Below are 16,040 nucleotides of genomic sequence, written 5' to 3' on the forward strand. Positions count from 1 at the left end.
AAAAAAGCAACGTATTTAAGTTTTAGAGCGGTTCGTAATCTCAGACGTACATCAATCAGTGTTTGATATTTTATGATATTTCTCCAAAACAAAATATATTTACGAGAACACTGTTTAACAACAGAAAAATCGTACATTTACGTAGAGGACGTCAAACAGTTACAGCCTTAAATCATTCTTACAAATGACGACGTGTGTGTTTCCTGAGCTGTGGATTTTCAAACGGACACTAAAGAGAAAAGACTGGAACCGATGCTGAAAAATGCTGACAGAGCTGTGTAACGGTTTCCTTTTCCATCAACATAGAACCAGAGTGGTTCCCATACCAACAACAATAATTCCCAGAACCGGGAAAATCCATTCCCAGCTAGAACTAAAGAATAACAGGTTCTTGAGCGTGAGCCGTGATGGTGTCTCGGTTGTGTCGAGATAAAGAAGCTCCAGAAAGAGCCCAGAGCTAAACACACAAAAGCTTTGATGTCACAACCACAGCGATAATGTAACTGTGCTTAGCACAGATGTGTACTTCTTAAACCCTTTCATGCATTTTAATAACAATCTGGTTTGCCATGATATTAACTTTTTAAACCCATTCTGTCAAATAAAAGACAAGAGTTCAAGTTTAAGTCCAGATTCAACGACAATGTGAAGAAACTTTAAACCTGAAGACACAGACCCTTTAAACCCTGAGGAGAGATAACTCTAGATCAGGTTTAAGTTATTCAGCATTTCCTGAGTAATCCCGAGCCCTCTCACCTTTGTGTAGACCCCCCAGGACAGCTCCGTCTCCGTCACCATGACGACGATGCCGAACATGCCGAAGATGAGGGCGTAGTCGCTGAGGCGTTTGCGCTTCTCAAAGAGCGCCCTCCTGTGGCCGAGCTTGTAGCCGATGTCCTTGTTCCTCTTGTGGGGGGCTCTGGAGCCGGGGTCCCGCACCAGGCTCTCGCGTGACGTCTTCCCGGGCTCATCCCCGCCCCCGTTGCCCTTGGAGACAACAACCTCGAGGCCGGACGAGTGCAGCGTCTGCAGCGGCTGCGTCTCCGAGTCCAGGTCGGATACGTTCCTGCGGGACGTCCCGAGGCTCAGCGGTCTCGCCACTCCTCCATTGTACTTGCAGCTGTTCATGGCTCTCTGAGGGACCGGGGGGCCGCTGGGGGACAGCGAACTCCCACTCCAAACATGGCTCAGCCGCCCGGCATCTGGACTCACCTGGAGACACACAGCAAAATACACAACGTCAACACTGACAGTGTCCCACGCACAGAGCTAACACACCTTCACACACAGGGTGGCTCCACACACACACTGCACGGATCCGTGACGTACGACAGAAACCCGCACTGGACGGCATCCCTCAGGACCCCCCTCACACCCAAAGAGAGTCGGACAGTGAGAACAGAGAGACTACAGAATGATAACAGAAAGAACAGTGAGAACACAATGAGAACAGCGAGAACAGAGTAAGAACAGAGAGAGAGAGAGAGAGAGAGAGAGAGAGAGAGAGAGAGAGAGAGAACAGTGGGAACAGAGAGAGAGAAAAAAACAGAAGAGTGAGAGAATAGAAAGAACTGAGTAAGAACAAAGAGAGAGAGCAGAGAGAACAGTGAGAGAGAGCAGAGAGAGAAAAGACAAAACAGTGAGAGAATAAAGAGAACTGAGTAAGAACAAAGAGTGGGAAAAGAGAGAACATTGGGAACAGAGAGAGAGAAGACAGAAGAGTGAGAAAATAGAAAGAACTGAGTAAGAACAAAGAGAGAGAGAGAACAGAGAGAAAAGTGAGAACAGAGAGAGAGCAGAGTGAATACAGAATGATAATAGAAAGAACAGTGAGAATACAATGAGAACAGTGAGAACAGAGTAAGAACAGAGAGAGAGAGAAGAGAGAGAAAAGACAAGAGTGAGAGAATAGAGAGAACTGAGTAAGAACAAAGAGACAGAGCAGAGAGAACAGTGAGAGAGAGCAGAGAGAGAAAAGACAAAACAGTGAGAGAATAGAGAGAACTGAGTAAGAACAGAGAGAGAGCAGAGAGAACAGTGAGAGAAAAAAGTGAGAACAGAGAAAGAGCAGAGTGAATACAGAATGATAATAGAAAGAATAGTGAGAACAGAGTAAGAACAGAGAAAACAGAGAGAGCAAAGAGAGAACCATGAGAACACAGAGAGAACAGTGAGACCAGAGAGAGAACAGTGAGAGAACAGAGAGAGCAGAAAAAGAACACAGAGAGAACAGTGAGTTTATGTCGGGGGAAATGCCCAAAACGGTTTGAGATTAGGTTTAGGAATGGGAACAGAACTGGTTCCACTTTGATGGAAAAGCACTAACTGAATGCCATCAGATCCTCACAGAAATGTTCTACAGTGACGTCAGTCCTGATTAACCCCTTCAGTTCTGGAGAAAGGCTGTGAGAGTCTGGCTTTATTCCTCTGTTCAGAGAAGAACGAGTACAAACTCTGCTCTGATGAAAAAGCCTCATGGATCAATACCAACAGTTAACAAAGCTTCTGTCTAGATCTAAGCCCTGGCCAGGCCTGCGTCTGCCCCCACCTCCCCCCACTTCCTCCATCTCTCCCTCCGTCTCTCTGCCAGGTCCTTCCCTCTCTCTTCAACCACTGCCGAGACACGGCTAATCATTCTTCTTGAAAAATATTAAGAGTCCAGTAATCTTAAAATGACCTGGATCCACTGAGTAAATATAATGGAACAAATTACCCCAAAACATCCGACTCAACACGCTCTGAGGAGAACACTAACCTCTGTTCATCAGACTCAACACGCTCGGAGGAGAACGCTAACCTCTGTTCATCAGACTCAACACGCTCGGAGGAGAACACTAACCTCTGTTCATCAGACTCAACACGCTCGGAGGAGAACACTAACCTCTGTTCATCAGACTCAACACGCTCAGAGGAGAACGCTAACCTCTGTTCATCAGACTCAACACGCTCGGAGGAGAACACTAACCTCTGTTCATCAGACTCAACACGCTCGGAGGAGAACACTAACCTCTGTTCATCAGACTCAACACGCTCGGAGGAGAACACTAACCTCTGTTCATCAGACTCAACACGCTCGGAGGAGAACACTAACCTCTGTTCATCAGACTCAACACGCTCGGAGGAGAACGCTAACCTCTGTTCATCAGACTCAACACGCTCGGAGGAGAACACTAACCTCTGTTCATCAGACTCAACACGCTCGGAGGAAAACACTAACCTCTGTTCATCAGACTCAACACGCTCGGAGGAGAACACTAACCTCTGTTCATCAGACTCAACACGCTCGGAGGAAAACACTAACCTCTGTTCATCAGACTCAACACGCTCTGAGGAGAACACTAACCTCTGTTCATCAGACTCAACACTCTCAGAGGAGAACACTAACCTCTGTTCATCAGACTCAACACGCTCGGAGGAGAACACTAACCTCTGTTCATCAGACTCAACACGCTCGGAGGAGAATGCTAACCTCTGTTCATCAGACTCAACACTCTCAGAGGAAAACACTAACCTCTGTTCATCAGACTCAACACGCTCTGAGGAGAACACTAACCTCTGTTCATCAGACTCAACACTCTCAGAGGAGAACACTAACTAATCTCCCCTTTTGGGATGAAGTCAATGCTGTTTAGGGATGAACCATGGCAGTGTGTATGGAGTAGGGGTGTAAATAGTGAACAAATGCATCTATGACCATCCAGCTGTGTTCCTGGATCTTTAAACACAAACAGTTACTAGTTAAGAAGATGCCTAATGCCCTTATGATCAGATCATCCTCAACATCAGCCCCTAAACTTTAGTTGAGTTTAGTTATAACTTTAAATACTCCCAAAAACACAGATAACATTAAATAAAGTGCATATAGAAGCAAAGAACCCATATAGACTTAAATAAAGCCTTTAAATAAATAACATTACAGTTCTAGAAAACACAGAGTAACATAAAAACATGACGATACATAATAAAAATTAACATCTAAAGTACCTTTATCGAATTGAGTTTTAAACATATTTAATAATGTTTAAATAAATAATTGTACATAACAGTTTCTGTTCTTGGCCTCAGTCTTGTGGCTGTTGCTGTGGTGCTGAGGTAATGACTGACCAATATTTGTGTGAAGGGCGTGTACGTGACTGAGTTGAGCTGGCAGGCGAGGAGGCGGGGCATAAAGACAAATCAATGCACAATTTCACACAAAAGAATAGCGACTGCAGAAAGGAAAGGATTTTTTTTTAGGTCCCAAAAAGAGGACGTGTCCAGGAAAACAAGGACGTACGGCCGCCCTAGAGAAGCAGGACTGTTCCTTTAACACCACATCTGCTCTTCACGACAGACTTCAAACCACATGCTCAACAAAAAGGCCAACAGGCTAAACTGTGAATAGCTTCCATGCTAACCTGTCTCTGAGTGAGTGAAGGAGGATGGTCATCAGTTACGGCTCCTGAGAGGTCGTCCTGGATTGTATTCCACTCTCTTATCACTCTCCTCCTCCTTCCATCATCCTGAGAGGACGAGAGAAAGAGAGAGAGATCTCTCCTTCCCCTGCTCTCCTTTTACACTCGCCCCAAAAAGAGGGGCGTCTCAGAACCAAATCTAATTAGGTCTGAGTTTCCCAGAGGCATCGCAGCGTTAAGATCATTTTACAAATTAGAAGGAGTGTTAAAAACGATCCTGACTCAGAGAAGCGTCAGAGAAACTCTACCCTCGCCATCAAACCACCCCCCCGTCTCCGGTCTCTGAGCCACGTCGTACACTGCTGAGATTCTTATTCAGTTTGGTCAAATCACCTTAAATCTGCTCCAAGTCTTTAAGAGGTTATCATTTCTCATGAGGAGACGGCTGTGAGATTACTCTGAGTTCTTTATAAAACAAGGTCTGTGACCTGCTTTGGTCCAAACCCCATGAGGCCCACAGCAGTGTTCTCCCCCTGTGTAAACAGCCCCTGTTCAGAACGCCCGCTTTCAGCACCTGTTCAATTAAATGATAATGAGCCGCTCGCTGTTCACCCCGACCCCGAGCGCACAGCAGTGAGGAGCGAGGAGCAGAAGCTCTGGTTTTTAGCCGTTTTCACTCTGTTCTCTTTCTTCTCTGATTTTACTCAGTGCTCTTATTTCTCTGAACTCGTTCTGTCTGTTTTGCTGCTTTAAGACAATTGTGTCTGTCTTTGCGCTCTCACATGAATGCAAGTCCAGTGCTTTGATTGGACAGACTCAGATGAGGGGGCGGGGCTATTCTAAAGTCTCTTAACTTGACATTAGAAGTCTCCTGGCCTCAGATGGCTGAGGAATCACAGGGGATCTACTCCGGAGCGTGGAGCTGGTCAGTGTTGCGTAAGCGGCAGTTTGTAAAGAAGTGGTGGTTTGCACATGTGCAATGCTGCCCTCTCAGGGCTGGGGGCCACGCATGTCTGGGAGGGAGCTGGATACGACAGATAACTGGGGATAATTCAGCAAAATCTTGATGTAAAACAAAGAAATTGTTCTTAATTTAAGAAATTGAAGTTATCCTCACTCTGAATCCCTGGTGATGTATAAACTGTGTTCCAGTAACAATGAGCTCCTCAGAGAAAGGGGTCGCCTGAAGCATCTGACCATGTTTCAACATTTCTTCAACTTTTAAGGTGGCTCTTGTTATTGAGTTTTAAGGCGGCATGTTTCCTCGACACATTCTTTCTCCTTCTCTCTTCTGCCAGCTTCACTCCATACAAATCCAATCTGCTAAATCTGTCCTGACGTTGAATTTGGGCTCGTTCAGATGTGTGCCATCAGCCCAGGCCTCAGCTCTAATGAAAACGTCTAGAGCAGAGAGCTCATTACAGCACACACACACATACACACACACACACACACACATTCCCTCGTGCTCCTGCATTCACTCTGACAATGTTCCCCATGCTGTTCCTTCCAAAACCAGATAACAATATGTTTACATTCCTGATCTGGAGAGCACTCTACTTCAGAAAGATCGTTAGAGAGAGACGACGCATTTATCAGAACATCATCACCATCAGATCCTCAGAAAACACATCCAGAATTACATCTCTTTAATATCTCTATAGTTCCACCTTAAAACCTATGTAGTTGCTCTTTATATCTCCAAGGCATCTCCTTAATATTTCTGTATTTCCACTAATTCCATTTATGTAGTGTCCCATTAATATTTCTCAAGCGTCTTCTTAAGCAGCGGCATCTTTTCTTTCCTCTCGCTCTTTTTGACCTGAGACCTGAGCTGAAATAATTGAGGTATGGGCCCTTTAATCAAACGCCACAGACGACATACTGTACTTCAGCGATATATAAATAAACATCAAAGACGAGCAGCAAAAACAAAGAGTGCAGTAAATCACACAGAGCTCCTTTAGGCTTTAACACTTTCAGTACCATAGCTTCACCAGCAAAATTAAAGGTGTCATACTCTCCCTCGTCTCCACAGTGGAACACAGTTCTGTTTCTTAATGAAACGTCTGTGACCTGCTTTGGTCCAAACCCTACGAGCCCCACAGCAGTGTTCTCCCCCTGTGTAAACAGCCCTGTTCAGAACGCCCGCTTTCAGCACCTGTTCCTTTAAATGATAACAAGCCGCTCGCTGTTCACCCCGACCCCGAGCGCACAGCAGTGAAAAGCGAGGAGCAGAAGCTCTGGTTTTTAGCCGTTTTCACTCTGTTCTCTTTCTTCTCCGTTTTTACTCAGTGCTCTTATTTCTCCGCGCTCGTTGTGTCTGTTTTGCTGAGTTTAACCTCGTCTCTGTGCTCTCACATAAACGCAGGTGCTGCGCTGTGATTGGACAGACTCAGACGAGGGGGCAGGGTGAAAATTGTCCCCTCATATGTTTATGTTCAGAAGCTCCATGTCTTTTAAGGTGGAATGATGTATTTGAGTAAGAAGCAACTGTATCTTGTTGGTGGCTAAAATTCAATAAGTCAGTGTTACCCCCCTATGGAGCAGGAATAGAGCAACATCCTCATCTCGGTTGGTGCTTTTCAGCGTTTGGAGTCTCTCCGTTGTCTAAAAACCTCCAGATGGCGTTTCTCTGCCGTGAGCAGAGAGAGAGAAAGCCTAGCACCGGACCCAGACACTTTGTTTTTTTACCCATTTACAGACACTGGGGCTTCGTAAACACATTAGAGCGGTTTCCAGAGCAAACCGACTGCAGAGCAGCACATGGAGAGGAGACAGCACTTTTATAATAGGGAATGCTGCCTTTAATTCAGAGACAGAGAGCTTTTTGAGGGTGTTGTATGTCCTCTGCACTGTGTTACATTCAGACACTACATACACCAATGAACCAATCAAAACTCTCTGTGATAATGATCCAGATTCAAAATAAAACTGGATAAAAGGATCACACTAAAGGACAGAGCTATAAAAAGAATCAGTGGAGAGAGAGAGAGAGAGAGAGAGAGAGAGAAAGAGGATGGCCGATCATCTGAGGTTCTTTTATTCACAGGAAGCTATGGAGGCCTGGAAAGGACACCCTATAGCTGCACTGGGGTAACAGGTTGAGGGTTGTGTCCACACTTTCTGGGTCTGTGTCCCAAACTGTGTCCTATTCACTATGTAGCGCATTATTTTGGGGTTCTGCGATTGTGCAGTGGTCTCTGAAAACATACTGCACGTTATTTGGTGCAGTCAAACCATCCCAAAATGCAGTGCAGTAGTGTACAACCCATGTGACCTTGTGGATAGCGGATACACATTATACACCGCACTGTTTGCTAAAATCCTGCAGGAGGAACACTGCACTCTGCAGGGTCCCTGAGAAGTGCCCCTGTGTTCCCTACACACACTAAACAGGTGATCTTAGCTAAGGGAACATCAGCTGGTCACATCTCTTCATTCCCAACGACCTGCGACACACTTCTGACATTCCTGTACTTTCTAAAGCAACCAGCTGCGTGTCAAATTCAGGGTGTCCACTCCTACAACCGCAACAAGGAGGACATTATCCCAAACGGAAAGAAAACAGATAGGATCTGCACCCCATTCCGTAAAGTTTGCACAGATCTGCAGCTCTGCCTTGACGCCCACTTCCTCCAGATAATTCCCCACTGAAAACAGACAGGGAGGGCGGAGCTTCTGCAGGAGAAATATGATGTCACTTATGATGTCACAGGCATGAGGTCAAAAACAAAACATCAAACCAATCTGCAGGAAATCATGTAACTAGTTCGCTCCAGAAAAGAGGAATACAAAGCATCTGGGACCAGAGCTAAAAAAACAGACTCTCCATTCTAAAGCGAGATGTCTGGACACGCATTGTATGTGTAATGCTGGAAGTATGCATTATGTTTATGCAAATATGTTTATTGAAATATAAACCAGTTTGTGTTGTGTTTACATCACTGTGTAAGCTGTGATCTAAATCTGGAACTGTGAGCTAAATTCATTTTATTTGTAGCATCTTGTTACTTTCACTTTTTTGTTTTTGGTAACTATTGTTACAGTAACGATGAATGATGAATGAAACATTAGTTTAACATCACTCACTCACTCACTCACTCATCCATTTATCCACTTACTCACTCATTTACCTGCTCACTCACTTAATCACACAGTCATTCACTCACTCATCCATTTATCCACTTACTCACTCACTCACACCGTCATTCAGTCACTCACTCATCCACTTACCCACTCACTGATGCACTCACCCACTCACTCATCCACTTACCCACTCATTAATCCACTCACTCACTTACACACTCACTCACTCATCCACTTACCCACTCACTCATGCACTCACCCACTCTCACTCATCCACTTACCCACTCACTCATCCACTCACTCACTTACACACACACACTCACTCACTCACTCATCCATTTATCCACTTACTTCCTCACTCACTCATAGTCATTCACTCACTCATTAACTCACCCTCACTCACTCATCCATTTATCCACTTACTCACTCACTCACACCATCACTCACTCACTCACTCATCCACTTACACACTCACTCATGCACACACCCACTCACTCACTTACTCACTCACTCACTCACTCACTCACTTACTTACCCACTCACACACTCATCCACTTACCCACTCATTCATTCACTCACTCACACACTCACTGTGTAGTCCACTTCCCAGGACACTACTGGAATGCACATATAATCCTGAAATCTTTCGTTACCCTCCTCAGCTCAGTTCCCTACAACGCTGCAGTGGGGAGTAGTGCATAAAGGGGCCTTTTGAACGCAGCTTGAATGTGTTTCCTCAAATTACAAATCAATCCTGTGTTTCCTTTAAACTCAGCACTTCTTTTGATCTTAAATTATATAAAATAAAATAAAATAAAATAAAATAAAATAACACAAAACCAAATAAAAATACTGAGCAACGTCTGGGAATAGTTTGTGAATAAACGAGTAACCACTCAGCCACCGTACGCTCTTAGGGTGTGTTTTGTGTTTGTTACACTCTGTACGTGTTGTAGTATTAATCTGATAACTTTCTTCGGCCCTGTGTTTTAGCGAGTGGACTTTCTTACAGCATGTCATCACCAGTTTGGGCTGTGTCTCCCCGCTCTTAAAGGCCATGTTCACAAGGAGTTTCCTCTCTATGTGCTGCTCTGCAGTGGGTTTGCTCTGGAAACCGCTCTAATATGTTTACGAAGCCCCAGTGTCTGTAAAAGGGTAAAAAAACAAAGTGTCTGGGTGCGGTGCTAGGTTTTCTCTCTCTCTGCTCACGGCAGAGTAACGCCATCTGGAGGTTTTTAGACAACGGAGAGACTTGACATGTTACACATGAGTTTCTGTAGGAATTCAAACAGTGAGTAAACACTTACAGACAATTTACACTTCAGACACCCACAAGATACAGTCGCTTCTTACTCACACACCGCTCCACCTTAAAAGATACAGTCGCTTCTTACTCACACACACCGCGCCACATTAAAAGATACAGTCGCTTCTTACTCACACACACCGCTCCACATTAAAAGATACAGTCGCTTCTCACTCACACACACCACTCCACCTTAAAAGATACAGTCGCTTCTCACTCACACACACCGCTCCACCTTAAAAGATACAGCCGCTTCTTACTCACTCACACCGCTCCACATTAAAATATACAGTCGCTTCTTACTCACACACACCGCTCCACCTTAAAAGATACAGTCGCTTCTCACTCACACACACCGCTCCACATTAAAAGATACAGTCGCTTCTTACTCACACACACCGCTCCACCTTAAAAGATACAGTCGCTTCTCACTCACACACACCGCTCCACCTTAAAAGATACAGTCGCTTCTCACTCACACACACCGCTCCACCTTAAAAGATACAGTCGCTTCTTACTCACACACACCGCTCCACATTAAAAGATACAGTCGCTTCTTACTCACACGCACCCCTCCACCTTAAAAGATACAGTCGCTTCTTACTCACACACACCGCTCCACATTAAAAGATACAGTCGCTTCTTACTCACACGCACCCCTCCACCTTAAAAGATACAGTCGCTTCTTACTCACACACACCGCTCCACATTAAAAGATACAGTCGCTTCTCACTCACACACACCGCTCCACCTTAAAAGATACAGTCGCTTCTTACTCACACACACCGCTCCACATTAAAAGATACAGTCGCTTCTTACTCACACGCACCTCTCCACCTTAAAAGACTTCTGAGAGTAAAAAAAAAAACAGAGAACAGTAGTTCCCCAGAATCTTGGATGTTCTCTTTAACCTTGATTGGTTGCATTCTTACCATTTGCTGTTTACTATGATTTTTTGTGGCTCAGATGAAGATATGCCTTACGTAAGACTTATTTACCAGCTCCATGTTCGCATTCTCAATTCCACATTAAATACGTGATCTTGAAGCAGTAGTTGATTAATTCCATGCCCGAAATCACACTTGATTGCACTTTACCTTCTACACTACTGAGTGGCCTTCTGACACTGATGCAGTGTGTTTATCCCCTGTGTAGGGAGCTAGTGTGTGGTTTGGGATAAAGCAGAAGTAACACAGTGGGAATCACAGCTGTTTCAATTTTAGATTTTATTTTTGTTTGCTGCAGTAACAGTGTGTGAGCCTGGAGAGAGGGGTTATATTATGTTTTATTCTCACTCGTGTGAACATTAAAACACGCAGAAACACTGAGAAAAGTTTCAAGTCGTGTGATGTTCACTGATGCAGTTTTCACTGAAGGAGCGCTGTGGTGACGTGATTTCACAGTAAAATTAAAGATATATTAAAGTTTTTTACATGGTTTCTGTTCAGTTTGAAGTGAAGGCAGTGAGGAAATCACCTGATCACATCCCTCTCTGTCATTTACACTGACTCCTCTAATTGGACTGAAAGGATGAACCGTCCAAAGTCTTCTCATGTTGCACACGAACCGGTGCCCCCTTGCTATTTGGTCCGAAACAAACCAGGCACCTGTACAGATCCATGAACATGAGTGAGTGAATGAGTGAATGAGTGAAAATGAAATATTGTGTGTGAGAAGGAGAGAAAATGAGTGTGTGAGATATTAAATATGTGACTTTGTGAGTGAGTGAATGCGATAGTAAGCATGTATGAGTGAGTGAGTGAGTGAGTGAGCATGTGAATGACAGTGTGAGTCGGAGAGTGAGACAGTAAGTGTTAGTGACTGGGTGAGGTAGTATGAGTGACTATGTCAGTGGGTTAGTATGAGTGGGTGAATGAGTGAGTGATTATGTATGTGACTGAGTCTGTATGTGGGTGATAAAGTGAGTGAGTGAGTGAGTGAGTGAGTGATTATGTATGTGACTGAGTCTGTATGTGGGTGATTATGTGAGTGAGTGAGTGAGTGAGTGAGTGAGTGAGTGAGTGAGTGGGAGAGTGAGACAGTAAGTGATAGTGACTGGGTGAGGTAGTATGAGTGACTATGTCAGTGGGTTAGTATGATTGGGTGAGTGAGTGAGTGAGTGAGTGAGTGATTATGTATGTGACTGAGTCTGTATGTGGGTGATTATGTGAATGAGTGAGTGTGTGAGTGGGGGATATCAGATGATGAAACGCTAACCCTGACACTGATCAGAATGACATGGTTATAGTACATGAATGAATTAATGATTGAAAACACTGAGGCTGATTTGAGAAAAGGAAAAGTTCTCCCCTCACACTGTGAGACTGAGAGAAACAAAACGCTAAACAACTTCTAAAGCTCCGGAGGAAACCTTTACTGAAACTTTACTCTCTACCACACTCTACTCTGTAATTAGGAGAAATTACACACTCACCCAGTCACTCACACACTCACGCAGTCCCTCACACACTCACCCAGTCCCTCACACACTCACCCAGTCACTCATACAGTCACTCACACACACTCACCCAGTCACTCATACAGTCACTCACACACACAAACCCAGTCACTCATACGGTCACCCAGTCACTCACCCAGTAACTCACACACTCACCCAGTCACTCACACACACTCACCCAGTAACTCACACAGTCACCCAGTCACTCACACACTCACCCAGTCACTCAGTCACCCAGTCACTCAGTCACCCAGTCACTCACACACACTCACCCAGTCACTCACACACTAACCGAGTCACTCACACAGACTCACCCAGTCACCCAGTCACTCACACACTCACCCAGTCACTCACACACCTACTGTTTGTGTGGGTCTTAGTGATCTCTGACATAACTCTACTGGACTCTACTCTCTGTTTGTTCTCTGGCTGGTTTCCACCCCCTCAGCTCCCCGCTGAAATGTATCAGTAGAGTTTATTCCTTCCTTTCCTCAGAGAGAGTGGTCACTCTACTCCACGCAATGCAGCGTCCAGCTCTCGCTCAATTCTTTCGTCAGCCACCGATCCAAGGAGCGTTTGAAACTCTTCAAAAGACCACGGCGTCATTTTACGAGCTGCCGTCGTGAGTCGGATAAAAACAAACGTGATCTCTGCTGCAGCTGGAGATTTTACAGATGGAGAGTTGATGCTGGTCGTCTGCGTCGCGTGGCGTAGAGTGACGACTCTCTCTGGACAATCAGCGCTCTGCAAGGTTTACACGCCACGGTTTAGTCCCTACTCGACTCGCTCTGAACCACGAGAGAACAGCCACTAAACAAGAACCCGCTTCCAGAACCAGGACCTGATTCACCTGGTGAAAGGGGAACAGTTGAGTCGAGTAGGGGGCCTGCAGTGGAAAAGTGCCATTAGAAACACACTGCAGGAGAATAAAGAGAGCTGGAAGGAATATTCTGAAATAAAAAAAGAAACACTCAGTAAATGGACCCGGAGCAGTCTAATATTATATTGTATGGTGTCCACCATGGGCCCCACGTGTCCCTGGGTCTTTGCAGATATGGCTCCCAGCATGCCCTGCGAGGGCCTTGGGTATGGGTCTTATCCGTGTGGTTGTTTTGTATATGAAGAAAACAGATGTATGTTCTGTGGTGGTCCACTGTCCTCCTGCCTCTCACCCCTTTCTACACCAACCCCCACCACCCCAGACTCGGGTCATGTGTGAGTTGCGTGCCGGGCCCGGGGCCTGTTCGGACCCCTGCCTGTTCATTAAAGAGCTGTCTGTCTCTAAGTTGTCTCCCCCTTGTTAGCGCCAACGGCACAATGTTTGGGCCCCAGTGACGGGAGGTGGTCTTGCACGGTGCCGTGGGGTGATGCCCCCTCTGTCTGCTGCAGCCGTAGCTGTGGATGCACCCGGTGGCTGCGCTCCTGCAGCAGAGCGTTGGAGGAACTCACGGCACTGATGCAGGTCCTGGATCAGTGGGGTTTATTGTCTTTCCCCATGAAGCCTGACCTGGACAGTGTCCTTCCACAGACACTCGGACCCCGCACTCATCTGTTGCCTCTGTGAGCAACATGAAAAACACAGGCCGAGAAAATGTTGTTGCAGCTTCACTGGGCTTCTGCATAGCGCCATGATAGAGAGAGAGAGAGAGAGAGAGAGAGAGAGAGAGAGGGAGAGAGAGAGAGAGGAGAGAGAAAGAGAAAGAGAGGGAGAAAGAGAGAGAGAGAGAAAGAAAGAGATAGAGAGAGCCTGTTGCAGTTCTCTCGAGGCAGAGCACTATATATATGATGACTGTGAGTGTGTGTGTGTGTGTGTGTGTGTGTATTGTATGATGCAGTATAACCACACACACATGCACGCGCGTGCACGAGCACAGATGCATGGTGTGTGCTGCTTCTTTTTTGTGTTGTTGCTTTCTCCTGCTGTTGTTTCTATGCACGCGCCACTGGAAGAGAAAAGGAGAAGAAAAAAGGCACCCCCCCACACTCTCTGCCCCCTCCCTCTCTCGCTCCCTCTCTTTCTCTCTCTCTCTCTCTCTCTCTCTCTCTGAGCTCGAGCGTTACTAACGTTACGCAGCAGAGAAAAAGAAGCGAATGCAGCCAATGCAGCAAACGCCAAACAGCACCAAGAAGCGAAAGCACGCAGTCGCAGAACACGCACACACACGCAAACCCTGCCGTATGCACAAAGACAACCTGAATAAAAGAGTGAACCCCCCCCCATTCGCCTTGATTAAAGCCTCTGTGTTGTTGTGGGGGGTGTGGGGGTAGTATTTACCTGATGCCCTTCGTTCGCGTGTCCCCCCGGGCTGCTGCTTCTCCTGGCGCCCGGCTGCAGGCACTGCGGCTCGGCGTCGTGCTCACGGCTGTCCCGCTGCCGATGCTGCTGCCATTCCGCATGGGCTTGGTGCTGATAGCAGTTGGGGAGGCTGCTCTTGACGAGCCGCTGCTGCTGCACCTTCAGAACGGGCTCCTGTGGCTCCACGCGGGGCTCCAAAGCCACCGGGCTTTGCAGCAGGAGCAAGCCGGCGAAAGGGTCGCTCGGCGCGTGCGGCTGCGCCGGTTCACTCGGCGCCGTGTGGAGAACCGGAGCGGGGCGCGGGTAAGCGCAGCAGCTCTGCCCGTCTTGGGTGCGCGCTAGGCGGCGTTGGTGGCCGAGGCGCGCCGCTGGTGGCGGTGGTGGTGGAGGAAGGCTGCACGGTGTTTTCGGCGGTTTTGGTGGTTGTTGCTGTTGGTGTTGGTGGTGATGCTGCATCACCTCCACCTCCTCCTCCTCCTCTTCCTCTTCCTCCTCCCTCCTCCTCTTCTTCCTCCTCCTCTTCCTTCTCTCCTCCTCCCTCCTCCTCTCCTCCTCCACCTCCCCCTTCCTCCTCTCCTCCTTCTCTTCCTCCTCTTCTTCTTCTTCTTCCTCTTCCTCCTCCTCCTCCCCTCCAGCTGCAAAATGCTGATGCTGATGTTGCTGCTGGTGCCGCCGGTGGTGCGCGAGCCTCTGGGCGCTGCAGGGGTCTGGAGCGCGCGAGCTGTGGTGCGCGACTCCGGTCGAGTCCAGCAGGCTCGTCTCATTGGCGGGTTTCACCAGGACCAGCCTCATGACGTCAAGCGGCGCGCGAGGCGGCGCACCTCAGCCCTCCGCCTCCCTCCCTCCCTCCCTCTGCCCCTCCGCCACTTCCCTGAGTTTAATTCTGTAATTCACAGAAAGAGAAGCATGTTCCCGCGCGCCGCTCAGGAAAGATTCATCCTTTCACTTCTTTCATTCCCTCATCCTTCGACCTGGAGAAAACAGATCAAAGTGTTTCAGACGTTTCCCAAAACTAAGCATATCTCAGAGCTCCGGCCCGAACCTCCAGCTGGCCCTTGCCCTCCAGGAATGTGTTATTCTGGATTTAGGTTTTTACAGAAACAGCCCAAACACTCGGAGGAGAACCCTTCATCCTGTCCGTCCACCACAGGAACACCCGGCTCCGGCATCGGGTTTGGGGTTTTTCTACAGGTTTACAGTTCTGTTGTTACGTTCAGGGTTCCGTCAGTGGGTTCAGAGTTCTGGCGTTGGTTCAGGGTTCTATTGTCGGGTTCATGGTTCCGTTATCAGGTTCAGGGTTCTGTTGTCAGGATCCGAGTTCCGTTGTCGGGTTCTACAGGTCACCTGTAAGAACGAAAGTAAGAGTCAGTGTGTTGCAGGAGACTAAGGAGAACTTTCCAGAACTAGATTCTAAATCTCGAGTTAAGGTCCAAAGGGTTTCTGATGTAAAATCTGTGTCACAGCAACAAGAGTAACATCTTTCCTTCAACAGTAACT

At 46.9% G+C, this 16,040-nt stretch overlaps 1 protein-coding gene across 2 annotated transcripts in view; it reads right to left on the bottom strand.

Moving 5' to 3' along the window:
- kcnn1b (potassium intermediate/small conductance calcium-activated channel, subfamily N, member 1b) overlaps positions 1–14,588 on the bottom strand; it is a 58,144-nt gene extending 43,556 nt beyond the window's left edge. Inside the window, exons 1-2 of one of the 2 annotated variants that reach the window (XM_066643804.1) lie at positions 14,523–14,588; positions 757–1,212 (exon numbers count right to left, since the gene is read on the bottom strand). In XM_066643804.1, the coding sequence (XP_066499901.1) occupies positions 757–1,128 (372 nt within the window). In that variant the 5' untranslated portion in view covers positions 1,129–1,212; positions 14,523–14,588. Of the gene's footprint in view, positions 1–756; positions 1,213–4,397; positions 4,525–14,522 lie in introns of those variants that run through there. The other variant, XM_066643805.1, reaches the window with a different exon arrangement.
- Between the last annotated feature and the right edge of the window lie 1,452 nt (positions 14,589–16,040).

This window comes from Hoplias malabaricus, chromosome 14 (assembly GCF_029633855.1).
Source record: "Hoplias malabaricus isolate fHopMal1 chromosome 14, fHopMal1.hap1, whole genome shotgun sequence".
NCBI classification, from domain to species: domain Eukaryota; kingdom Metazoa; phylum Chordata; class Actinopteri; order Characiformes; family Erythrinidae; genus Hoplias; species Hoplias malabaricus.